Below are 27,717 nucleotides of genomic sequence, written 5' to 3' on the forward strand. Positions count from 1 at the left end.
ATCCTCATCTCTCTCTCCAACCTCATAAATTTTTCATACGATCCGCCCTCCACTTCTAAGCCCTTACCCTTCAAAACCCTAAATCATTTCCCCTTTCTTCACAATTCCCACCAAAAGTCAATCAAAATTCTTTTGGGGGAAAGACAAATGCCATGATCGTTGTAGATTCCAGAGACCAAGCCCTCTCTCTCCTCACCGCCGCTATCAACCACTCCGATTTGGCCGTGAAGCTTTCCTCTCTTAAACAGGCCAGGGACATTCTTTCCTCTCTCGATTCTTCATCCACCGCCGATCTCTTCCCCTACGTCGCCGACCTCCAGCGTTCTCCTCATACTCTCGTCAGGAAATTTCTTCTCGAGTGAGTTTCAAACCCTATTTCTTTATTTTTCTATATATAAAAGTGTATTTTAAATGTTTTATATTCTATCACTTTATGCTTAACTGCTTCTTAGTTTTGATATTTCGGTGATTAATGAGCCTGCATTTTTTTCGAAATGTTTAGTCTTAAGATTAAAAAAATTACTGATCCAATTGCGTAAGAAGAATTGCTTTTATTTGTTCTCTGATGTTACATTTATAATGTCTTTTGTAATTTTTTTGGTCAATGGTTTGCAGGATAATTGAAGATATTGCATTGAGGACGATAGAGCATTCTGCTGTACTTGTACCAGTTTTAGTAGCGTTCTTGAGGGATGTTGACTCAGATGTTGTTAAACAATCTATTGTTACTGGCACGCACTTCTTCTGCAGTGTTCTGGAAGAAATGACACTACAGGTTACTTTCTCCCTTTTTAAATAAACCTGTAGTCCAAACCTAATCAGATATCATTTTAGCGATTTTCCCTTCTGTGATTGGATTTTATGCCACCATGTACAATTGGAGCACAATACTTTTAAAATTTCAATGTATGTGCTATGAATCATTAAAGTTTGCTGCTGGTTTTTAGTTACTGTTCTATCTGATTGAGTGCTTGGTGATATTTTAACCACTTGATGATAGCTTCTTTGCATTAGTTTTGGACTACTATAGAAATTTATGATTCAGCCCTATTATCTTGCCTTTTCTTTTTTATGTCAAAATATTTGGTTTTCTTACCTAGGCTTAAATTTCTTTTCCTGGAAATTATCGTTTCAGCAGTATGGAAAAGTTGACCAGTGGGTTCAGGAACTATGGATGTGGATGATTAGGTTCAAGGAAGGTGTGTTTTCCATTGCATTGCAGGTATGGCATATTTACTTTGGCTTTCCAAACACTTAACAAATTTGGGCTAATTTTCAATGGTTGACTATTTTGACGAAGGTAGGTGCTGTTTGATAAATTAAAATACTAAATTAAATGCTGACCTTCTGCGATTGAGATAATTCTAGGAGATCTCGTTGGTTGATGGTTGAAAATGTATATACCAAATAGCTTTCGGTTGATTTTCTAAAAGAAAGAGATATATCTTTTAATAGAGTTTTCTCATCTAACAATAATTAAAAAATGTCATATAGGAAAAATTAGCTGAAGCATATGGCCATATAAAAAAAGTGATACTTAAAAAGTTGCAGATAGATGACACTGGTAGGTTTTAACTACTTAATATGTTTCATAAGTTTCATGTAGTACTTTTGAGGAAGTGGTGCGTTGAATGATTGACCAAACAAAGTTGAATTCTTAAAAGGCCAAAAACTAAAAAATTTCAATTAATTGAAAATTGTTACTGATTTATCAAGTCTTCTCTGTCTGTCTGTCTCTTCCTTCCTTCCTTTGGGGAAGGCTGGTTGATTGGTGGACATGTAAAAAGGAGTAGCTTCTTAATGTTAACTATAAGAAACATTTATGGGATATTAGGTTTCATTTATGTCCATCTTTACTCCATAGAGAAACTGTGTTACAAAGCTTTTTATTTCAATGTGATATGTGATCATAATAACACAGGATAAGTTTTGGGTAACTCTTTTATGACAATTATCAGATGAGATTTAAACAAATACTTGTCTTATCTTGAGGTGGTGATTGATCCTAGAGTAAAGTTTTGTGTGCTAAAATATATATCTGGGGCAACCTTTATGCACCAAAGTATCAGCGGTAAATGGATAAGGCTCTTAACTTGATACCTTGATGTGAGCAATTGGCTCTGAAAATTCTTGTGGGAGATTGTTCTTTTGAGACAGAAAAAAGTGAAAATTTGCTATTCTGGATCCCTTATTTTTTCCCTTAAAGAGGCGAGGTGCACGGTCTAATGTTGTATTGGGTAGTGGTATTTGTTTGATATTTTTTATACTTATTTATGTTCTTTTCTTCTCCGTCACTATTGTTACTCATAAATTATTTAGTTGTCTTTTGAGAATTATTTAATTTTACAGTGATTTGATATTATTAACTCGCTAATCATTTCTAATCTATGTTTTTTTTATCATATTTGTAGCCTGGTCCAGTTGGGATAAAGTTGCTGGCGCTGAAATTTTTGGAGACATACATCTTACTTTTTACACCCGACAACGTTTATTATGAAAAGTTTGAAGGTATTGCATTCCAATTGTGAAGGGCTCCACGAGGACATGGTTTGGTTTAAGGGTCATATAGCCATGTTTGGAAGTTTGACTTTTTTGGGTTTGCATAGGTCTTCTGTTTTGTTTGTCATTCACAGTATCTCTATATTTATATATTCTATAGTTACTGATATATATGGAAACTTATCCCTTTTAATGTTTCTATAGCTACCAGAGGAAGTAGACGGACTTTTAATATATCATGGCTAAGTGGTAGTCATCCTATTTTGGATCCAATTGCTCTAACATCAGATGCGAACAGGAATCTTTTTGTTTTACTTGAAATGTTGCAATCAGCCAGTAGTCTACCTGGAGCTGTAACAATCAATATTGTCAATTGGTGAGTTTTTTTGAAACTAGTAGTGAGTTGTTTTTATTTGAAATTTATGGTATTCTATCTTTTCCTCCTTCTTGTGTCATTTTTCTGGGCCATATCATCATAAAATCTAGACATGTGGAGTTTAAAATCATGAGGGGATTATAAAGCTGTACATGTTTGCTCCCCTCTCCTAATCTCCATATTAGGACTTATAATTGTTTGTGAGGATGTGGAAAAAGTTTTTTTTATTTTTTTTTATTTTGGGGTTGATCAGCGTTGGTGTTAAGTCTAACTTGTTCAAGAATGCTACACATTGCCCTTTGCTTTTCCCATTGTAGGCGTTTTATTTGCATCTTCACCTTTTCCCTTTTTATTCTAAGGAACTATATCCTGTCATAACTGAATAGTTCTTACTTTCAAGCTAGAAGATCAGTGTTTTGTAATGGTACTTCTACTTATGCATACTTATCAATTGTGTTTACTGTCCATATGATAAATCAATATTTAAATTTTATAATATGGGAACTGCACTGTGTGTAGCATTTCCCCTCTGTTTTACCATCTTTAAAACTTTTGGAGGGATTGATGAAAGCTTGGAAGCAGGTTATAGTGCAAGTTCAAGTGCATGTTTGTGATACCATTGCAGCATGTTGTTCAGCTCTCTTTTGAGGAGTTAATGGCCCTGGATGCTGCTGCATTGCTGGAGCAGATATTGGGAGTTACAGGGTTAGATAATGTTCACATTTATCTGTACTATGGAGCACCATTGGCCAATGATAGGAATGGTTAAGCAATGGACATAATCATCAGTCAACTCATGCTGAGAAACTTGGTGATCAGGCATTGAAGTAAATTATTAGGGGGATCATATAATATTTTTGGTATCTGCTGTATAATTGTACAGCTGAAAATATACAAGCTACCTTAAAATGTATTGGTTATTTTACAACAGTTGATGCACATCAAGTATTTTAATAATCAAAATTCTTTTTAACTGGGGATTATCCTGCTACTATGTGATGTTTCCATTCTATGATTTACAATTATTTTTATGATTATGTTTGCGATGCAACCACTGAAACCACTGGAACCGTCTGTTTAACAAACGGTAATAAATGATCAGATATATATATATATATATATTATCTCTTGGTTTGAGATGTACGTTTTTTTATACTTTGGCTGGCATTGTTGGGAGTTTTTTCCCTTCCAAAAGGGAGACTGCATCATCATAAACTTTGTACCATTATCATCAGAACTTCCTAGTTTCCTCCGAGTTTTTATCTTAGCAGCTTCTTTCCTTACTATTTTAATCGCCCGCCTTTATCGTATAAGTCCAAAATGTATAGTGTTTATCACAACTTGCAGTTAGATGGAATGTTTTTGGCCAGAAACAAAAGATTTCAGAATTTTTAAGATAATACTCAATCTTTTTGCAAGCATGTCTAGAAAATTGCTCAGAACTTTTGCATGATGAGATGGTGTGTACTTCAAGCTTGTTCATTGGTCCACTGTTAATAATATACAATTTATTTCTTTGGATGTAAATACCCATATTGCAAGAACAAAGTGAAGTTAAGTTTGCAGGTTGCACCATCTTTTGTATGTTTAGCAGGTTTGCCCACATGATTGGTGGTTGTGCTAGAAGTACATTCTCTGTTTTGTTTTCATAAAGGATAGTGATGCAGGAGCATTCTCTGTCAGATAGCATCTTCATTATAATTAAGATCAAAATTGTGTATACTATAGGATATCTAGCAGCAGGGAAAAATGGGTGGTATTGTCTTATATATTGGATATCTGGTGGAGTAAACTGTCCGGAATGGTAAAGAATAAACTGGGTTTAAAATGGTCAAAGAATATTGTTTGCAATATTAAAGCCTTTATCATGTTAATATTATTAATTATAAGTAACCAAATACTGTCATTTTAAATGTTAGAAAATATTATGTCCTGAAAAGATAAATTGCTTAAACTCCGTCACTTTGTAGGATTGTTCCCTGCATGATATGTACCTAGGTTCTATGATATACTTGGGCATGACTGTCAGACTGTGTGAACTTGAAAATTTTTAAAGGCATCTTATGTGATGTCTGTTGGTTGGCCATTGTATACAAAAGACAGGTGTTGTTGGTAGGCATGCCTAGTTGCTATATTGACTTGGGTTCATAAAGGCTATTCTTCCTGGTTTCAGTGGTTGCATTCATTGAGGAACCTTTTTCGTTAATCAGAGTAATACATACGGTTATCTGATTTCTTAGTAATACTTTTTTTATCTGACTCTCTTGAGGGAGTAGATGCAATGGTTCGCTGCATTCTTGACAGCTGTATGCATGATATTTTCCCCCCATAATATTGTGTATGTATGTTTCAACAGTGATCACTGCTGACCTGACATCATTTAGATTACTTTTATTTTGGTCATAGTTCAAGGTCTGAAGTTGCTTGAGTAACTGATGTTTTGAGTGGCATTCCATAAAAGATTTCTCTCTGGGAAGTGATTTTAACTATTGTACACTTGATCTATTTGAAAAATCAACAGTGCTCTTAAAATGTAAGCCTTGTTGAATATGTTGAACTGATCTCAATAACAAGATAGGAGCCATCCTTTAGTGATTGAAACATTCATATTATATTTGTTTTACTGCTAACGAAGGGTTGTTGTTTAAGGATTTAGTCTTATTTTTCTCACTTTAGAACTTCTTGAATAAATTCTTCCAGCAGGATCATATTGACTTTAGTTACCTGTAAAATATAGGGAACGTTTGTGAGGCAGATTTTGTTCAGAGTTTTATCTTCGCCTGCCTAGTTAGAGCATGTTTAATTTGAATTATTGGTTGGCATCTTTAGTTAACTTGAATTGTTTTCTCTCTATATACAGAATATATGGAGAAAAACTGAATGTGTTAATTTTTTTAAATCCATTTTTTTTGGAATTTGTAATTAAAAGGGCGTCTTGTGTGGAAGCACTTATATTACTTAATGTTCTTTTCTGGTAATACTGTTGGGTGGAGTATCACCTTCTTATGCATGTTATTTAATTGTCTTTAACGTGCATGTGTCTTGAGTCCTGCTATAGTTTCAATTGACCTAGAATGTGGATTTTGAATGGAGACATTTGACTAATTTTTATGAGATATAGGTGTGTCCATGAGTCATAAGATATTCTCAAGTTCTACTATTGAATTGTTTTATGTTTGAAACCAAAAGTGGTTGAAAGTGCAGCTTTCTTGTAGAGTCAAGTTTTCGCTGTTTATTGTTCCTGGGTATCCTGCTTAATAGTTAAGAAATTGTTGCCAAATTGTTGGTTCATTGATGATAGTTAAAAAGATTCTAGATAAATTTTGACTCTGCTTTTGGAATGTGGGAATTAGCTTGATCTATAGAAAGCTTCGTTGGAAATATTGGTAACATCTGTAGAAAGTTCGGTTTGACTACAGTGCCGAGCAAATTACAGAAGTCTTGGAGAGATAGGGAGCATTAGTTGATTTCAGGGAAGATTATTTTTCTCTTGGGTAAAAGCTAGTGATCAAACAGAGACTAATGTCAATGATGGATGGTTGATCTAGGGTTTTTCTCTTGTTTGCTTTGAAGGTCTTTGTATACTTGTTGAGTCCTTGCTTAGAAATATTGTTCTGGCATTTCAATGTGTTGCTTAAGTTTTGCTTATGCTATGCAACTGCATTTTTTGTTTTCTTTTGGGTTCATCTGATTACGTACTGCTTTAAAGCTTTATCAGTAATTGAGAAAGGGTGTTGGGTTGGGGGAGGGGGTCGCTAAATTATTTTGGGGCTGTTAGGATAAGGAATCAGAAATGAGCTTCTTCTAATTGTTCTATCGTGCCACTCTCATCTTTAGTATCTGAATGAAAAGCTAACCTTTATCTTTTTTTTTTTTATAAGAATAGGAGGCCTCATTAAAAACCTCCCTAATAGTTGCCTCTTGAACAGAGGCAGCTGACGAAGGAGGAAAAGAGTACCCCATTATATTAATAACCCAACTAACATAAGATTACATAAAACAAAACACCACCAGAAAAAAAACACCAAAGTAAAAGACTACTAAAACCTATCAACCAATCCCCTCCTTGGCTAATTTGTCAGCCTCCCAATTACAAGACCTAGGAATCTGCCTAACCAAAATATCTCTAACAGAAACTAAAGCACCAATCTCCCCAACTAGAGACGAAAAGAACGACGGGGCAACATCAATCCTCGAAATCCAGTCCACTGCTTTTTTGCAATCAGTCTCTAAAATTAATCTTCCCTTCAGGACCCATTCAGAAGAAAGGAATAAATCAATTCCTTGTTTAATAGCTTTCAATTCAGCATACACAGGAGGGCCTGGTCCCGTAGCATTAGAAAAGGAAATTAGAGTAGAGCCATGAGAATCTTTCAACAATCCACCGATTCCACCCTGCAGACCATCTCTTGTAACCGCCCCATCTACATTGAATTTAAAAAAGTCAGGAGGAGGTGGAACCCAACACTGACCCATCTGCTTGTTGAGAGGCTTAACTGAAACCCTATCTGCCAACACAGGATCCCCAATTAAAAGATCCACCTGAAAATTTACCTTCGGAAATTTGGCTAAGAACTATTTGGCCAGCCTGAACCTGCAAATGAAGAACAACAAAGAACTATCCACAGTCCCGTTATCAAACACCACTGAATTCCTCGCCTTCCAAACCGACCACAACACCACTCCCGGGATAAAATTCCAAATAGTAGAAAATGGCCGTAGAGAGGACCAAGAGGATAATAACGACCTGGGATCATTAGGCAAAACAAAAGACAGCTCCCAAATCCTAGCGAACCTATTCCACAAATCCCAAGCCACAGGACAAAGTAAAAAAGATGTTGAATTGTTTCATCCTCTTTAAGACAAAGAGGGCATAGTACACCCTCCAATGAAATGCCTCTTTTCTTCAATTCCACTATAACAGCCAACTTTAAGTGAGATACCTGCCATAGAAATGTCTCGACTTTTGGAGGTTCCAAACTAGACCAAACCCACTTGTTCCATGGAAAAGTCCCCCCTGAACTACACGATAGAGCTTCTCTACAAGATTTAACCGAGAAAATGCCATCACCCTTCCCTGACCAAGACAGAAAATCATCAACAGAATCCTTCAGATCAATGTTATCAATCAGTGACATCAAGGAGATCCATTGGTCCAATTCCCAGTCACATAAATTCCTCCTAAGATTAATATTCCAAATCCAACGACCGTTAACATAACTGCCAAACTCCGCAGCTCTACCCCATTTATTGGTCGATAAGGCAAAGATACTAGGGAACTGATCTTTTAAGGTAGAATTATTTACCCAAATATCATTCTAGAAAACAATGGATCTTCCATTCCCCACTTGTATCTTAGAATTCGACCTCAGACCGACCCCTATACCATCATTTTTCTCATAATTCTTCACAATTCCTCTCCAAATCCACGAATCTTGCGAATTGACAGCCTCATTAACCGATAAAGATAAGGTAGAGGTGCTATGTTTAGAACAAATCATCTTCTTCCACTGTGAGTCTTTTTCATTCACAAACTTCCAAACCCATTTCCCAAGTAACGCTCTATTCACCAAAGTCAAATCCAAGACTCCCAATCCGCCATTCTCATAAGGTTGACACACCGTTTTCCAATTAACCCAATGAATCTGTCTCTTAGTGAAACTATCTCCCCAAAGGAAATTAGCCATCATAGAGTTTAGTTTGTTACTTACCTTAAGTGGAATTTTGAACAAAGATAGGTAAAAGATCGGCAATGAAGACAGAACTGCCTTTACTAACACCAGCCTTCCTGCCATCGATAAAGTAGAAACCTTCCAGCCAGCTAATTTGGAGTAAAACTTCTGGATTACTGGTTCCCACAAAAGTTCAGAATTTTTGCTAGTGCCTATCGGTAAGCCGAGGTACGTCATTGGTAGAGACCCCACCCCATAGCCTGCAACGAAAGCCCAGTTCTTGAGAATATACTCCTCCAAATTGACACCAAACAGTTTGCTCTTAGATAAATTAAGATGCAACCCTGACATAAGACTGAAAACTCTCAAGACTCTCCTAATATTAAGGATCTGAGTAGAAGAGTCCTTGCAGAATAAAATTAAATCATCTGCAAACTGCAGGTGAGATAAACGAAAAGGATTTGCCTCCCTACCAACACTAAACCCTTTGAGAGGGAATCTGGTTTGAGGAGAGCAATTGATATGTTAAATGATTCACTGATAGATGGGAGAAGGATTTCAGTTGGTGTTGCAAAATACAATGAAGTTCGTCCAAGGAATGTGGCCAAGAATAGTCCAGTTCAGTTGGGTCCAGTTTCGATTACAGCAGGTCCTTCAAAGTTGAAAGAGGCTGATTTTTCCAGTAGGAGTGTTAGGGATGACAGATCATACAAAGAGGCTTTACTGACTGAGGATATGAGGAACAATACTTTGGGGTATAGGGAGACACATTCTGTTGGGAATCAAAGGGAGAAAGCATTGAAGAATGTTATGGAAATGCATATTCCCTCTGAGAATCGGAACTGGGTCAAAAGAACTTTAACAGGGATTTTTAAGCTCTCTTTAGATATTAAGTCAGTTCAGGAGTTCTTCATTACTAATGGTTACGAAGTTCAGATTGTTGGTTGGGGTTATGCCCATAATTCCTGTGTTATCATTTTCAAATCTCTCGAAGAAATGATGGAGGCATGGACAAAGAAGAGAGATGTAATAAACTTTTGTTTTGATAGATTAGCACCTTTACTGAATGAAGAAGGTGTTCCAATGGCTTATTGTCAGCTTGAGTTAAGTGGGGTTCCTCTGTTATGTTGGGATGAATCCTTCTTGGAACGAGCTGCTGGAAGATGGGGAAGTATGGTAGAAATCCATGAGTCCACTAAGAACAGGGAGGATCTCTCGTCTGTGAGGATTCTTTTGCGAGTTGCAAGTCCTTTCGATGTTCCAGAATTCACTAATTTTGGATCCTATGGCAGATCGTATCGGATCAAGATCAAAGTTGGAGAGGGCTGGGAAGATGCAAATCCTTTCTTCAAATTTTTTCCGGTGATCGGTGCAGATGGGAAACAGTATAGCGAGTTGGGGTCTGAGGAAGGTAGAGTCAGGGAGAAGTCAGAATATGAGGAAAGTTCAGTCAAATCAGCAGAGATGTTCAGACAGAAGGTTGACTTGTGGAATGATGATGGTGTCTCTTTCGGAACAGCACAGTCTGATGGGGAAATGCACTTTCCAAGACTTTCTAAACATGGGAAAGGCATTAAAAGAGGGTTGTCAGGTGTTCAGAATGGTGGGAATACCATAGTAGGTGAGTTTGCAGGTTTGGGCATCAGAAATTCAAATATTTCGGCTAATGGGCCGGAGGCCCTATCTGTTGACAATGAGCTGACTGGATCGGAGGCTTCAAAGTTTTTTCCTTCTGGGCCAGGATATACAATTAACAAGTTTGGTAAACTGGTTAAAAACAGGGGAATTATAGAGGCTAGCAGTGTTAAAAACAAGAATAAAGGGACCAGTTGCATTTCAGCTTCGTCTGCCAGTGTAGATATTGAGGTTCCTGATCCTAATTTTTCGCTGATAGTTCCTAACTCGAATTGTTTGAAGAGCCAGTTAAGAAAGAAAGCGATGGTGGTGCATAGAAGCTCGCTATCCACAAAAAGTGAGCCTCTACAGAGAAGGAGAATGGCCAGTTACAGCAAAGTTTATAGAAGGAGGGAGAGAAAACAATGGCATGGGGAGATTCATAAGGAAACTAATGGTACAGAGGTTGTTCCAGTTCAAAACAAAGTATGTGATCAGGTCTGCACGCCAATACAAAAGATTTCTATAGCAGCAGAGCTTAATTTTCCAGGCAGAGAGGAGACAAATTTAGTAGAGAAAGCTGGGAGTAGTAGTCTCGATGGAGAGCCAGAGGGTTGTGTTAAGGACAGTCATTTGATTAATTCCAAATCAGGATTATGCAAAAGAAGGGCAAGAAGATCATTGGTAAGAGAAGCTCTAGAACATGTAGATATTTCTACAGCCTCTTCTACAGAATTTTCAGAGCTTTTAGATGAAGCAGTAGCCACATGGCAAGTGAGTCAGATTTTGGGGGTCTCTTTTACTAAGGGGAAGGAAGCTTTTCTGGACAAAATAATTAAATTAGAACAGGGCTTGAATTTGGCCAGTTGAGTTGCCATAGTGGGGAAGTCAGGTTCTCAAGAAATTTTAATGAAAGACAAATTAGCAATAATTTCATGGAATGTTAGGGGCTTGGGGAAAATAGAGAAACATAAAGCAGTCCAGAGATTGGTCTCTACCTCATATCCTTCTTTTCTTTGGTTACAAGAAACTAAAGTAGAGAAGGTTCAAAGGTCTTTTCTGAGAAGGAATGGACTGAATAATCTTCAGAGTGTTATTGAATCTCCAGCTATTGGTTCTTCAGGGGGCTTATTATGTTGTTGGGATGACAATGTGTTTGAGATGGAAAATCACTACATTAACAGAAGATTCATTGCTGTTGTAGGGAAATTCAGGCTGCATCAATTCAGAAGTGTCCTCATTAATGTTTATGGGCCTTCAGTGGAGGAAGAAAAAGAGAGTTTTTTTGAAGAACTCAGTGTGTTCATCTCTGGACAGAACCTGCCGGTTTGTGTTGGAGGAGATTTTAATGTTTATTTGTGTGAAGATGAGAAGGTGGGTAAAGCACAGAATAGGTTCTCTATGAGGATTTTCTCTCAGTTTATTCAGTCTTTAGGTTTGATTAATCTGCCTTTGAATGGGGGAAGGTTCACTTGGTGTAATAACCAAGATGATCCAACTTTTGTTAGATTGGACAGATTTTTGGTGGATGGTCAATTTTTAGCTACTTTTCCTGAGATTTCTCAGTCTCTTATTCCTAAATCCCTTTCAGATCACAATGCTATTTTATTGAAAGATGAAGATATTGATTGGGGGAAAAGACCGTTTAGACTCTTTAATTATCTGATGGAGGAAGACGGCTTTGAGGATATGGTCAGACATTCTATCACAGATTGTAAGAAGACTGGGAGAAAAGGTGGGATCTTAAGTATTTTGAAGAACTCTAAAGCTGCCATCAAGAAATGGTCAGGGAAGAAGAATCAATTTCCGGGAGTAGAAATATCAGATTTGGAAAAGAAAATTCAGAAGCTTGAGGAAGACGCCCAGCAGCTGAATAACAACTCTGTTCAGGGGATTGTTAAAGAGCTTAGTGTTTGTAGAGCAGAGTTATGGAGACTTCACAGAATTGAGGAGCAGATTTGGCTTCAAAATTCTAGGAAGAAGTGGCTTAATGATGGGGACCGAAACACAAGATTCTTTCATACTTGTGCTTCAGTTAGGAGGAAACGAAATGCTCTGAATGCTTTAATTGTTGATGGGAATACTACTCACGATCCAACTGTTATCAAAGCCAAGGTCAAAGATTATTTTTTCAAAATTTATAATGATCGGTCTACTTTAGAAGTTGAAGATATTGGTTTGGTTTTCCCCAGAATTTCTTTCGAACAGAATATGCTTTTAGAGAAGGAGTTTTCCGAGGAGGAGGTTTGGGAAACTCTAAAGTCTTGTGATAGTAATAAAGCTCCGGGGCCCGATGGATTGAATTTGGGTTTTTTTAAAAGGTTTTGGTCTGTTCTTAAGGGGAATATTATGCAGTTTTTTCACAGATTTTTTGTGGGGAAAGAATGGGAACATGGTATTAACCATACTTTTATTACCCTTATTCCTAAGGAATCTAACATTGGAAGTCTTGATGATTATAGACCTATAAGCCTAGTAGGAGGAGTGTATAAGATATTATCCAAGTGTCTTTCAAGGAGGCTTAGAAGTTGTATAGGAGATCTTATAATCCCGACTCAATTCGCTTTTATTCCCGGTAGACAAATTTTGGACTGCTCACTCATTGCTAACGAGGGTGTTGATTATTGGAGGAAGAAAGGGCTAAAGGGTTGTGTGTTTAAAGTTGATTTCAAAAAGGCATACGATACGGTTGACTGGCCTATCTTGTTCAAGGTGATGGAAAAAATGGGTTTCGGTTTCACATGGATAAGTTGGATTAGGAGATGTGTTTCTACAGCTTCAATCTCAGTGTTAGTTAATGGGGTTCCATCCGAGGAGTTTCCAATGGCCAAGGGTCTTAGACAGGGATGTTCACTCTCGCCTTTACTTTTTAACCTAGTGGGGGAATTATTGAATCTTTTAATTCGAAGAGCTGTTTCGGAGGGTTTATTTGCTGGTTTGACAGTTGGCAAGGAGGAGGGGTCTTTTAATCTTTCACACTTGCAGTTTGCGGATGACCTAATTATTTTCTGTGGAGCTTCGAAGACTCAAATTATGAATGTGAAGAGGGTGCTTAGAGTATTCGAGGTTATGTCAGGGCTGCAACTAAACCTGAAGAAAAGCAGACTCTTCGGGATTAATATATCCCAACAGGAGGTTAAAACTTGGGCAGATTCTATTGGTTGTTTGGTGGGAAACTTCCCATCTAATTATCTAGGACTCCCTCTAGGTGCTACTAGGAATTCCTCTGTTATCTGGGAACCAGTGGTACAGAATTTTCACTCTAAATTAGCAGGTTGGAAGGCTGCTACTCTTTCTTTAGCAGGGAGACTGGTTTTGATCAAATCCGTTCTGTCCTCACTACCTACGTATTTTTTGTCTATTTTTAAGATTCCAGCTTCTATCCTCAAGACTCTCAATTCTATTATGTCTAATTTCTTATGGGGAGGGGGCAATGGTATTAAGAAGATACACTGGGTTAAATGGGATGATGTCTGCAAATCAAAGACTGAGGGAGGCTTGGGAGTTCGGAATCTGATTTTTATGAACAGAGCATTGCTAGGGAAATGGTCTTGGAGGTTTGCAAATGAGAGAAATTCTGTTTGGAGGAATTTTATTTGTAGCAAATACAACATTGACTCTTCTAGACTATTGTTTGATAGCAAGATTCCTTCTCAATCCTCCTGGTTGTGGAGATCAGTGGTTAATAACCATTTCAAACAAGACTCATTTGGTTGTAAGTTCCGTAGTTTGTGCAAGTTTTATGTCGGAAATGGTAAGCATGTTCGATTTTGGCAAGATAGTTGGGCTGCTGATTTTCCATTTCAGATTCTATTTCCTAGACTGTTTTCACTGTCAACTAATAAATTCGGTAAACTTTGTGAGTTCGGGGAATTTCTTTCTTCGGGTTGGATTTGGGATGTTAAAGTTCGAAGAAATTTAAACGATTGGGAGCTTGAACAATGGTGCAATTTGGTGAGCATCATTTCTTCTTTCTCTCTATCTATTGATTCTAGCGATGGATTGATCTGGAAAGGCAGTGGGGATGGGGTTTATACAGTCGGTTCTTGTGTTAAGAGTTGTGCTTCAATTTCAGAAGAGTCTCATTTCTGGAACAAGATTGTTTGGAGAGGATTGGTTCCCCCTAGAGTTGAAACATTAGTTTGGCAAATTGTGCTTCAAAAAATTGCAGTTAAATCTGAATTGGTTAAAAGAGGAGTTCAAGGTATTGAGGATGGCTTATGCCCTCTTTGTAAAATGGTTGAAGAATCTTCTTCGCATCTATTCTTCTCCTGTTCGGTTGCGTGGTCTTTGTGGAATAAATTTCTAAATTTTTGGAGATTTAGTTCTGTGTTTTCTGCAGAAGCAAAAAATTTTCTTCTTGCTTGGGATGAGTTGAAATCTAATTCGGTAATTTGGACTTTCATTCCTGGGGCTGTTATTTGGACAATCTGGAAATTCAGGAATTACATAGTTTTTGAAGGGGGGAAGCTCGATCAGACTGAATTATTCTTCTTAACAAGAGTTAGGCTGGCCTCTTGGTATTTAGCAAAGAATAAGGATGTTTCTATTCCTAAGGACTCCTTAATCTCTGATCCTTCTATAGGGGATTCTTACTCGTCCTACAATTTCTTGAAGTCTTCCATAACCCCTTGGTTACCTCCCCCTACGGGTTTCATCAAGTTGAATGTGGATGCAACAATTAGTTGTGATTGGGAAAAATCAGGTCTGGGTGGTCTTATGAGGGATCATTCTGGTGCAATCATTGGTTCTTTTCAGGAACCGGATGGTTCTGGACCTCCAACATTGAAGGAACTTAAAGCTATCCAAAGGGGTATCTCTTTCTTTACCTCTGTCCTAGGGAGGGTTAAAGATAGGTTGATCATAGAGAGTGATAGCAGAGTTGCAGTAGACTGGATTAATAAGGTTGTCCCATGTCCAGCTGTTTATGATTTCATTGTTAGAGATATTGTTGAGTGTCTTAAAACCGTCGGGGGGGTTGTTAGATGGATTGCAAGGACAGCTAATATGGATGCCGATGCTCTAGCAAAGGCTTGTATAGGATGATTATTATGTTGTTGACTTCTATAGTTCGGTTTTAAGGCTCAAGAATTGTTGTAAGGGTACTACTTGGATTTCTCTTTCCAAGGTTGTAATTTTTATTTTCTTCAATGAAATTATAAGGCACTCTTTTCCTCCTTCCCATGATTAAGAAGCTTCTTTACAAGCTCCATTAATCAAGAAGGAGGTTTTTAAAGAGACCTTCAAATCTTATAAAAAAAAAACAGACCACAATCCACAGCCTTAACAAGCATTAAGTTCAGTAACTCCCCTACTAAATTAAACAGCAAAGGAGACAGACTACAACCTTGTCTCAGCCCTTTGCCCAACTTAAATTCTGTTGAAGGAGAGCCATTCACAAGAACCGAGATAGAGGCAGAAGAGATGCACAAATTAATCCAAGAAATCCACTTATCTCCAAACCCCATCAGTTTCAACAGTCTCAATAAAATCGGCCATTCCACCGAGTCATAAGCTCTACGAAAGTCAACCTTGAAAACAACACCTTTCCTCTTCATTTTCCTCCAGAAATCAATGGCATCATTAGCTAAGAAAGCACAATCAATTAACTGCCTTCCAGGAACAAAGGCAAACTGCGATGGACTCACAATATCTTTAATGACAAAGCTCAACCTTCTAGAAAGCACCTTGGAAATTATTTTATACAAATTGCCTACAAGGCTAATGGGTCTGTAGTCTTCAATAACTTCCGGATTAACAACCTTAGGAATCAGCGTAATGAACGCATGATTGACTCCATGTTCCCAATTCCTTCCCTTGTGAAAGTCGTCAACAAATTTCCCTTCAAGGAACTTCCTTTGGTCATCAGTCAATTTAGCGAAATTGAGATTTATTTCGTCCACCTCTAACGTAGATTTAGAGTTGTAATTGACCTTGAAATATTAAAAAATAAAGCGTTTCAACTGCTCCGGGTCTGTAACAACATCATCATCCACCTTCAGAGCTGAAATGGAGTTGAATCTATTTCTATTAAGCGCACACAAATGAAAAAACTTAGTATTCCTATCCCCATCATTAATCCACTTCGCTCTTGACTTCTGAAACCAAACACTCTCCTCCTTCCTATATAAATCCCACAGTTCCTTCCTCGTCAAAACAAGAAGGTCCCTATCTTGACTAGAGAGGCCCCCAACTTGAGACTTCAACTCCAGGATATTTATTCTGGCTTCCAGATCAGCAATAGCCTCCGAAAACCCCCTCTGGTTGCTGCTTGGCCAGGACCGAATAGCCTTCTTAGTTCCTTAAAGAATGGAGAACAAGCCCCTACACCCCATACCATTACTAACATTTAATAAGGAATTCTCAACCACCCCAGAGAACCCTTCCTCCTCGAGCATGTAGTTAAAAAAACGAAACGGCTTAGGACCCCAATTATTGTAGTTAAAAGCTAACCTTTATCTGAACTTTAGTTTGATTGTGACAACTTATAAGATTGTCTCAAAAAAATTATTCTTTCTTTTTTTATCTTGTCCAGAAATAGGTGTAAGTTTCAGCAATTATTTTTTCATTCTTGTAGTTGTTTGATTGTGTGGACTTAGAATATTTTTCCCAATGCTAGAGATACTTTATGTTATCTTTCTGTAATTAATACCCTTTTTTGTTTGTCAGTCTTGCTGCCATAGCGAGGAAGAGACCCCAACACTATGCCACTGTTCTTTCTGCACTGCTTGATTTTAATCCAAACTTTGAGACGGTGAGGGAATTTCATAAAGCCAGTATTCAGTATTCCTTGAGAACTTCATTTTTGGGATTCCTGAGGTGTACTTATCCAGGCATTGTAGAGGTAACTTCTTTTTTTCTTTTGTGTGTGTGAGGTGGGGTGGGGTGCAATTCATATACCGAATCTAGAGTTAAATGATGTTTTTTGTTGTAACTAATATGTACATTAATCAGTTAGAATTTGGCTGCTGATTATCAATGTCTTCTAGTGCTTTTTAGCTTTTTATTTTTTAAATTTATCTTTATTATTCTCTCCCTAAATGACTGATGACTGATCGCTTTCTTGGTGGAATTATTATTCAAAGGCCGAAAGGTCAAAGGATTTATGTATCACAAATGCTTTGTTGACAACTCCTGGCTTGTTGAATGTAAAAATGGAACATAGCCCTTGCAACTAGTAATTTTGACTTTTAGGTGTTATTCAATGCTTTTCCACCTGACAAGTTGGGTATTTTATTTTAAATACCAGTCGAGAGAGAGATTGCTTAGAGCTCTACAAGCAATGAATGCAGGGGATGCTTCTGATCAAGTCATCAGACAGGTTGAAAAGATGATAAAAAATAGCGAGCGTGAGCGCGTTTCCAGGGAAATTCAGTCAGTCAGGGTAATGATTTTTGTTAAGAAAACTGTTCAGTACATAATTTGCGTAACATGTTTCAATGCTTGGTAGCTTTCTTACCAGTTTCTCATGGTAAATAGAACATGTTTTCAGGATGTTAAAGCATCAAGCCAAGCATATATTTTAGGGGATGTGTCAAAGAAAAGATCTATGCCTCAAGATAATGAAGAACTAACAAATAGTTTTGAGATAGCTTCCAAGCGTATTCGCTCTGGTCCCAATTCCCACTCGACACCACCCACTCAAATTAGCGATTCCGGGCAGGATTTTTCTTCTGTTAATGGAGCATCTCCTAGTTTTCCACTTTTGGATGATAATTTAACTCCCGTTGAGCAAATGATTGCAATGATTGGTGCTTTACTTGCAGAAGGAGAAAGAGCTGCTGAATCTCTTGAAATTCTTATTTCAAAAATCCATCCTGATCTGCTGGCTGAGATTGTCATCACAAATATGAGGCACTTGCCAAAAAGTCCTCCATTATCGAAGGTTGGGACATTGCCTACAACTCAGCAAGCCGTTAACATAAATAGTCGGGTTCAAGTTTTTCCACCTGTTCCAACAAATCCTTTGCACACTCCACTTTCAACTCCCCAATTGCCTGTTACTTCAGCTGCTACAACCGGTTCATCCATATCTGATACATCTACAGTCAATAATTTTGCTGCAGATTCAAAACGTGACCCAAGAAGGGTAACTGCCTTTGTCTGTCATCATATGTTTTTTCCAAAATGTTTAAACCTTCCCAGGTTAGGATCTTTATAAATGCATTTCGTCAAATGGAAGTTAACGCTAACTTTTTCAGGATCCCCGTCGCCTAGATCCACGACGGGCTGCTGTATCTGTTGGAATGTCATCCACACCTGTTCTGGAGGACAGTGTAACTGCAATATTTGAATTTGATGGTTCTATTTCTAATAAGCCTCTTTCAGTGCCAGTTGTCGAAACCCCTCCTGTGCATTCTATGCATAACATTCAAAGCAATGATAAGATAATAGAAGGTTCATCGATTGTTGGTGTTGAGCAACCATCTCCCGAAGGGGATGTTGTGGGAGGTGAGGAAGACATTGCTCCCATTCTAGAGGTCAATAGTCCTTCCAATCGCACAGTTTCTCCTTATATGGATGATGTAGAATCAGCTGAATTGAAAGCAGATGCCGAAGTGAAACATGATACCGATGAATCATTGTCTCCAGAGTCTGATCAGAATTTCCCAGGTTCCATAACCGTATCTTCTTTGGATGAGACTGGTCGTGATTTACCTGTGCTACCATTATATGTTGAGCTAACTGAAGAGCAGAAAAGAAGTGTGAGAAAATCAGCAGTTCAACAGATCGCTGAATCATACCTGCATCTTTATTGGTCAGACTGTAACGAAATGTGCATGGCATTATTTTCCCGGTTGGTTGGTCAGGTGACATGCTACATATATTTGTATATGTATACATTATGATTTGTCTTTATTCTCTGAATGTTTGCTGCTGCCTTTTCTCTTTCCTGACTTAACATTGTACTGTTTTAAATCTTGGCATTTGTTATCATGGAAAGTGCTGCCGATTGAATCAAGAGTAATGCCTTAACATCAGTTCAGAGCTTACATACCACATAATAGCTATAGATTTTTAGATGAATGCCAAAAGTTTTTTTTCTGAACTCACCCCGTTGGTTATGTGCCTTAAAAGCTCTTCTAGCACCATCTAATTGCTTGAGAACAGAGGCAACCACCTCTTTTAGAGCAATAGAGTCCAATATGAATGATAGTGTGTCGGTGGTTCTGCTGAAAAGCAGTCTGCTTCAAAGGCCAGTAGGCAAAATTTTTCAGGTTATAGTATAAGCTTTTTCATTTTTTTTAATGAATTGCTGTTGAAGTGCTTGGCAAATATGCTATGCACTGGGCATTGACAACTAATACATTGGACAGAGGGAAAATCTATCGGTGTTACTTTTTTTTTGGGGGGGGGGGGGGAGACAAACCACCATAGATCTGAGAAAATATGGTTGTGGATAAATGGGTTTGATTTAATCTATTTATGAAGGGGAAAAGGTAGACAGATCCATGTCTTGGTTACATGAAACAAATTTGTTTCATGTTTAAGAGTCTTCTTTAGAAGGTATAGCTTTTCTCAAACTGAAAGTCTTTAGTTTCCTTTATGGGTTACTGAAGTAATGTTCTATTCCTTTTCTCAATGTGTGGGAGTCTTCTTTTCCCCTTGCATATCCTGGACTTGACTAGTTTGCAAAATGGTTCTGCCTCGTATTTTACTAAATTGCATACTTAAATCTAGAATTATGTTGGATGATTTCTCAAATTTTTTGACCTTTAGACTATTAGCATTCAATTCTTTGTTCTATTAAGTGCCTATGCTAGATGACATTCAAATATCATGTGGTTATGTTTCCTATCAGATTGATGCCGATGATGACATTATCGTCATGTTGGGGAAACAAATTGTCGTGGATTACCAACAACAAAAGGTATTCAAGTTGTAATTTTTTCTTTGCTGCTTTTGATTTTTGACTCTCTTTTGTTTAGTTCTGCTCAGCTGTACTCTTCTGTTTATAACATGGTTTACATTTCATTTGGTCAATTCTAATGTTATGCTTCTTTGGTGTCTGCGACAATATTTTCTTTAGCCAAATAGTTTTCTTTTGATTAATTTGACAATGGTTTACAGTATGGCTTAATCTCAGGTCTTCATTACTTCCATTTGATTGTTTTTCTTGTTTATTTGGTCAAGAAGGGAAATGTGAAACCATTTTCTTGTTTATTCAATTTCTAACTTGATGGATTCCAGTGCCTACTGTAGTAGATGTTTTCTGTGTGACCTAATTTCATGGATTGTTGTTGACATTCAAAGATAGATTTGCAAGTTGTATAAAGTTGTGTTATATTGATGTTTCTCAGGGTCACGAGATTGTATTGCAAGTTCTCTACCATCTTTATTCTCACACAGTTACAAATTCAGTTGACAACTCTTCATATGCAGCTGTTCTTTATGAAAAATTCCTCCTAGAAGTGGTAAGCTAAGTATTTAAGTGAACTAACTTCATATTCAACCCCCCCCCCCAAAAAAAAAAAAGAAGAAAAAAATAATGGATTTATCTTGTTTACTTTTCTGCAGTCCAAATCATTGCTGGACACTCTTCCAGCCTCGGATAAGTCATTTAGCAGACTTCTTGGTGAAGTTCCTTTTCTGCCTGACTCTGCCTTGAAACTATTAGATGATCTCTGTTTTTCTGATGTGTTTGATATTACTGGGAAAGAGATTCGTGATGCTGAACGTGTGACACAGGGCCTTGGTGTGGTCTGGAGTTTAATTTTGGGACGTCCAAATAATCGGCAAGCCTGCTTAGGTATAGTACTGAAGGTAAGTTCGCTACGACAATTTTAATTAGGAATTGTTTGTTGGTATCATGCATAAATATACATTTGTTGAATTCTTGTCTAATAATTATCCCATAATATTATTGATGTTTAGTTTACCTGTGAGAAAGCCCATTGTTACATGACAAACATCTTTCAGTTTTCCTAGGCTATTATTTTCAACATGGGGTGGAGAAACATCATAATGCTTTTAGTCCCATTCTATCTTTCTTGTTGTGTTTTGTGCATGATTTATTTTTGTTACTCTTCCCGGACGGCAGTGTGCTGTTCATTCTCAAGATGATATTCGAGGGAAAGCTATCCGGCTGGTAATCAACTTGTTCCTTTATAACATCTTTTTCCGTTATCAAGCCATCAAAGATTTTGGCTCACTGTTGCAAAGACTTGGTCTTTTCTCACTTTCCTGAATTATACTGTACAGGTAGCAAACAAACTTTATCAACTAAACTACATATCTGGGGAAATTGAGAAATTTGCAACAAATATGATGCTGTCGGCTGTGGGTCAGCGTGCTGCAGGTGCTGAGTTTATGCAGTCTGTATCCATTGATGAAAGAGTTGAAAGGGAGGTTAGGGATATTTTCTAAAGGCCCCTGCTTGTTTGTTTTTAAAAGTTTGTCAAACGTCAATATTTAGGTTTGTTAGATTAATATATTTGGGCTTTTGTTGGTATTTGCATATGATTGAAAACTGTATTCACTGTATTTTGTCAAGTTTTATTGTGAGTTCTCTTGTATGCCTTGCCAGAGAACCCGAGCCATATTCAGTGTATATCACCTTTTGTCAGTCTAGTACAAGTAGCTACACAGCTTGCATTTCAGCATGTCCTGATTGATAAAAGTGAAGACTGTTGCCAGTCTTTAATTTGTTTCAAAATTTTATCTTAATTTTTCTTGCTGAAAATTCTTCAGGTTGGAAGTGGGGACACATCTACTAGTGGATCTCAACTTTCAGAGCCCAGAGCTTCTGGAATTGACCCCGAAAATACAGAATCAGCAAGTAGTAGTTCTTCAGTAGTGTCATTGCCTGAAGCTCAACGATTCCTTTCTCTGTTTTTTGCTTTATGCACAAAGGTTTGCTTCTGTTGGTTGTTCCTTTGTTTCTTTTTGTGTGTATTTGTGGCCTATAATTGATTGACTCTCCCTCCTTTTTCAGAAGCCTAGTCTTCTTCAACTCTTATTTGATATTTATGGGCGAGCACCAAAAGTTGTAAAGCAGGTATGTCTTGTCTGTTTCTGACTTTCTGTATTGTTCATCTTTTAATTATTAGGAATAGATTAGATTAGGCTGCATGTCCTTGTAACATGTTTTCTGGTGTATGGGAGGTTGATGTAGCTCCACAGAGATATTGCATGGTTTGCAACTTGTCATCTGTTCCAGTGATTGAAATAAAATAAGAGCATATGTTTCCTGGGAAAAAACACAAGTTGTAGAGTGATTTGGTTTTAATGATATACCTAACTTCTGAAAGCCTAAGGTCACTCTTGTCGGGTATTCATAATGTATGTGTTTTCTAAGCTGCCTGCGGTTAGGTTGATTTAAAGCTTGAATGTGATCTTCTAGTATGTATCATACATATATGAAAATAAATTGTGTAGATAAGAACAAGGTCTAAAGCTAATATTGGTTACTTGGTTTAGTTTATCTTATTTGACTAAACCACAAATCTTGATCGATCTGTTATCTATTACTTGTTTTCATTAGGTTAGCACTTTGGTTTTAAGTCAAGGCTGAGTTTAGTTTTGATCAAAGTTATCATGAGATTCTATCTTTTTGTTTATGGCCCTTGGTTGATGGAAGTTTTACATCCTTACCAAATATAGTCCCAATTCCCAGCCGAGTAAAATTGCAGGGTGCACTGTGGAATTCTCTTTTCTTTCAGCACATAATTGTGAACAATTTGTGAGAATCAATGGCTTCCTTTGCATGGGAATTGTGAGCCATTGATAATTACCAACCCATACGTGCAGTAATGTAAGAAAATTTGAGAAATTCTGCCAGATGACATCTAGATTGTCCCACTTCCACTTTTTAAACCTTTTTTGGATACAGTTCTTGACCAAGAACCTTCTTGTTGGATGCTTGAACTTTCATCTTTACTATTGTTGCTACTTGTTACCTTGTATTATCGTATATGTAACTTTTATTGGTACCTTGATACCTTCATTTTTACTCTATTTGTTGTTGGTGTAGGCTTTTCATCGCCATATACCTATTGTAATTAGAGCCTTGGGTCAGTCTTATTCTCAGTTGCTCCGAATAATATCTGACCCACCCCAAGGAAGTGAAAATCTGTTAACTCTGGTGGGCTCTATCTCCATTTGTATTCTTAAATTTATTTCAGCTTTGGAACTCTATTTCTTCTGTTTATTCTTGAACTACACTGATAGTGGTTTTGTTTTCTATCAAGGTGCTGCAAGTATTGACCCAAGAGGCAACTCCTTCTCCTGATTTAGTAGCCACTGTGAAGCATTTATATGAGACTAAGCTGAAGGTTTCTTTTTTAGCTCATATGATTTCTGCCTCTTACAATCTTTCCTAATGATTATGATTTTGCCTTATGAACACCCTTATCGCTGTTTACTTGCAGGATGCTACTATTCTCATTCCAATGCTATCTTCACTCTCCAAGAATGAGGTTTGTTCTGAATTTTCCTTTGTTAAATCTCTTAGCCTGACTATTTACATTCATTGCATTTAGAAAAACAAACAAACGGTGAATTATTAGTGGTGCTGATCTGATTTGAACCATTAACCGTTCTCAGGTGTTACCTATTTTTCCTCGGCTTGTTGACCTTCCATTGGAAAAGTTCCAGCTTGCACTTGCTCACATATTGCAGGTACATGTGAATGCTATTCTTTTTCAATTTTACGGTCCGTTTGTTTCCCTGTAATTGGTTTTCCGGAAAATGTTTTCCTCATTTTCCAGTGTTTGGTTGGCGGAAAAGAGATGGTCAATGTAATTCATTTTCCTTGTCAACTGAATTTCATTTGCATTTTCTGAAAAATGACTTGCAGACTGGTTTTTTTAAGTCATTTTACGAACTTTCCACTTCAAAGCATAAACATTCAAAACATTATTATTTTTATATATTTAATATTAATATATTATTTTTAATATCATTTTTTTTTTATTTTAATAATATATAATAAATTATTAACAAAACTAATATTATTTATTAATTTCATAAAAATAATATTATTGAATTGTTAAATATTTACAATATATTCCTTAAAATATAATATAATTTTTTATATTATTATTTTAATAAGTAATTAATATAATTAATAATATATTATTTTATTTTAATAAACATTTAATATATTTATAATGTTTTTATTTTAATAAAATATAATAATATTAGTCTTCTTATTTAAAATTGTAGATATAATATTCTAATAATAATATTAACATAAATAATATTAGTTAAATTATTCTAATATTTGAAAAATAATAAAAAATAATATTATTTATTGCATTTAATGTTTATAATAAAGATTTTTTAAAAAAATTACCAACCAATGGAAAATGAATTACACAAAATCATCGAAATACTGTAAAATGATTTCCAAAAAATATTTTTCAGGAAATGTAATTCATTTTACGAAATTCATTTTTCGGAATCTATTTTTTATGAAACAAATGGACCCTTAATATATATTTTTTTGCCTTGAATAGGATAATGTTTACCCTGAAACTCCTAGATATGAAATTTCGGGATGAGTTTGCTCTATTTATTTGTGTACTCTTAGAAGTTGCTTCATGTCACTACCCTACTTTATCATTCCGAAGGAAGAAACAAGGCACTTTTAGAATCAATAAATCCCGAGGATAGTGATTTTATGATCTTTGATTTATGGTCTTGCGGTTGTATTTTGCTTTGCCTTAACCAAATATTACAATAAATAAAATAAAATCATATTTCATTAATAAAAATGAGAAAGAATGTCAATACTGAAACATAATAGATGTGCATTAAAGAGAACCTATCCATACAAGTTAGTTCTAAAGTTAAAATATTTCACAATGTTGTTGCATCTGCACCCAGATGCCACTATTCAGTCTCTTCTTTAGATTGGAAGCAAAAGAACTTGTATAGGTAGCCTACAAGTTGTCTTGTTTTATGGCTGCTTTTTCAATGTATTTTCTTATCTTTAAAGAATTTTGATTGATGGAACAAAACTGTAATTCGAAGTGTTTCCCTTTCCTTTGTTCATGCAGGGTTCAGCCCACACTGGTCCTGCCTTGACCCCCGCTGAAGTATTGGTAGCCATCCATGACATCCTTCCTGAAAAAGGTGGTCCTCCACTCAAAAAGGTGCGTTGTTTATATAACTGAATCTTATAATTTCCCAGATCAAAGAAATCTATTCTCTCCTGCTGTACGAGCTATTTTGATTTTATTGTATGCTCCACCCGTTCCCATATAAATTAATTTAGTATTTAACCAAGTAGGATGTAATCAAACCTTGGGGCACCATTTTTCCCCTTTTGCTAAGCAAACTTTGGAGCACTACATTCTGCAAAGCAATTTTCATTTTGAGAGGTTAATAGCTGGTTGTATTTTCTTCTACACGGTCCCCCTCTAGCTGATATGTCTGTGGTTCTTTTAAAATTTTTCCAGATAACAGATGCTTGCTCAGCTTGTTTCGAGCAGCGCACAGTTTTCACCCAGCAGGTCTTAGCAAAGGCCTTGAATCAGTTGGTATGTTATGCTCTATTTTATATGGTGTTAATACCGTTCTTTGCATATGTAGTAATGCTTTCCTTTCCTTTTTTATTCAGGTTGACCAGGTCCCTCTTCCGTTACTTTTCATGAGAACTGTTATTCAGGCAATTGATGCTTTCCCTACCCTGGTAAGTAACCATATTTTCATCTCATTCACATTTTGCTGCTAAAGCTGTTTGACTTCTGGGTAACAAACTTGGCTGTCTGTTTCAATTGTTTTTGGATGTTCGTGCAAGTTTTACCTTCTTGACTTAATTGGAAACCATATCTTCTGAGCCCTATTTTCTGTTGTATCTAGGTCGATTTTGTCATGGAAATCCTATCCAAACTTGTGAGTAAACAGGTTAGTGACTCAACCCGTCTAATTAAGAACTTGCCTCCCGCACAAGAACTGCATACAGTACACATGCTGGTTGCCGGGCAAGACAACTAAAATTATTCTGTTTGTTGAGTGTAGATCTGGAGAATGCCGAAGTTGTGGGTTGGGTTCTTGAAGTGTGTGGTTCAGACACAACCGCATTCATTTCCTGTATTATTACAGGTAAAATAGGATCTACTACATATGAACTCCCTCTTTTCCCTGGCGCATTTGAAAGAACCTTTGGCTCTTTGGTCATAATGTTTAGGCTTACAGCTTTCATTTTGTGTTTGGGTGATTGCAGTTGCCGCCGCCACAACTCGAGAGCACGCTGAATAAATTTGGCAGTCTCAGGAGTTCCCTAGCTTCTTATGCAAGCCAACCAAATATAAAAGGTTCACTGCCTAGGTATAGTTCTCTGGATTCTAATCGAGAACCTTCCCTGTGCCGAAAACTGGGAAGGGGGGGGGGGGGGAAGAAAACACCAGCTTCTATTTTTCTTTTTGATTCAACTAGTATTTCAGAAATTCGATCTACTGTTAACAAGGCGTTGTGGACAATGCTTCAGTAAAAAATAAGAAACATAAGTATCTTTTGCATATAGTTCAAGCTTTTATAAAAGTATCTTTTATTTCCATAACATGAGTTCATATGTCTTTTTATGCTGGCATGCTTTAATGATTTATAATTTGCTTAATACATTTTGGTAGATCAACGCTTGCGATTCTCGGTCTTGCAAATGAGCAGCATATGCAGCCGCAGCAGCAACCGCATATGTCAAACTTGCATTCGTCAGATGCTTCTTCTGTTCAGGGAGCAACTACGACATAATATTTCAAAGTTGATCCGATTCTAATTGACCAGCTGAACACCGAGTCCAGATGCAATGGTTTTTGGGATGATCGTAACAATGAACCTCGCATGTGAGCTTTGCTTGATTCGGTATGAGAACACGTATACCTAGTTGGTCGTGAAATAAGCATTTCTAGAGAAGGCATAAGCAACGAAGAAGATTGATGAGTTACCTCCAGCTTTGTGCAATTTTCTGGCATCTGTAAATTGAATGTGTATCATATAAACCGCATAAGGTTTCTCTTATGTATCAAGGGGTTTACTTGTGTTGGCTCAGGGGTCCTGTTTCAATGAGTTTTAGGTCACGGGGCATTTTGATTTTAAAGGCAAAAGAGAATTAAATGTCAAATATATCAGTTGGCTCAAGCCTACATGGAAGCGTTGTGCCTTAAAGCTAATATTTTTAATCTTTGTTTGTTGTTTAATTTTTCAAAATACAAAAAAAAGTACTATGGGATATTGATTTTGATTTCCCTTGCAGTACATGAATGAAAATGAACTTCTCTGAAATTCAAAATATTTACTAGGGGATATACATTTTTAAATAGAAATATTAGAATTAATCATTACATTCATAGAATACGAACAACTAATTGAACTTAAAATAGCGAACTATGTAATACTTGAAAAATTAGTCAAACCAATTCAGTTTGAATTCGTGCATGATTCGTTGGAGACATGTAATATAAAAATCACATACATAGGTTTAATACTCTCAACATTCGAAATTGAAGGTGATGCCATTTGTCATGGAGTTGAAATGGATTTTCTAGTGTTATCGTGGAGAGTAGAGGTGTACAAAAAATCCGAATATTCGATTTTGTGAAAAAAATATCC

At 36.8% G+C, this 27,717-nt stretch overlaps 1 protein-coding gene across 3 annotated transcripts; it reads left to right on the forward strand.

Annotated features, from left to right (window-relative positions):
* Nucleotides 1-27,257, forward strand: LOC120195227 (symplekin-like). Of its 3 annotated transcripts, none has more exons than XM_039197297.1 (27): nucleotides 1-358; nucleotides 616-775; nucleotides 1,136-1,222; nucleotides 2,412-2,508; nucleotides 2,704-2,875; nucleotides 16,831-17,005; nucleotides 17,411-17,545; nucleotides 17,654-18,250; nucleotides 18,363-18,971; nucleotides 19,964-20,032; nucleotides 20,463-20,576; nucleotides 20,680-20,925; nucleotides 21,203-21,250; nucleotides 21,364-21,510; nucleotides 21,853-22,014; nucleotides 22,097-22,159; nucleotides 23,135-23,245; nucleotides 23,352-23,435; nucleotides 23,532-23,579; nucleotides 23,707-23,781; nucleotides 25,164-25,259; nucleotides 25,566-25,646; nucleotides 25,727-25,798; nucleotides 25,969-26,013; nucleotides 26,128-26,211; nucleotides 26,333-26,436; nucleotides 26,739-27,257. In XM_039197297.1, exons 1-27 carry the CDS (start codon nucleotides 153-155, stop codon nucleotides 26,857-26,859), a joined length of 4,008 nt encoding a protein of 1,335 aa, XP_039053228.1. In that variant the 5' UTR covers nucleotides 1-152; the 3' UTR covers nucleotides 26,860-27,257. The 3 variants fall into 3 exon arrangements, with proteins under 3 accessions (XP_039053228.1, XP_039053229.1, XP_039053230.1); XM_039197298.1 differs by having other exon boundaries at nucleotides 1,139-1,222; nucleotides 26,739-27,256; XM_039197299.1 differs by lacking the exon at nucleotides 18,363-18,971 and having other exon boundaries at nucleotides 616-774; nucleotides 1,129-1,222.
* Nucleotides 27,258-27,717: the final 460 nt, after the last annotated feature.

This window comes from Hibiscus syriacus, unplaced genomic scaffold (genome assembly GCF_006381635.1).
Source record: "Hibiscus syriacus cultivar Baekdansim isolate YM2019G1 unplaced genomic scaffold, ASM638163v2 tig00117010_pilon, whole genome shotgun sequence".
NCBI classification, from domain to species: Eukaryota; Viridiplantae; Streptophyta; class Magnoliopsida; order Malvales; family Malvaceae; genus Hibiscus; species Hibiscus syriacus.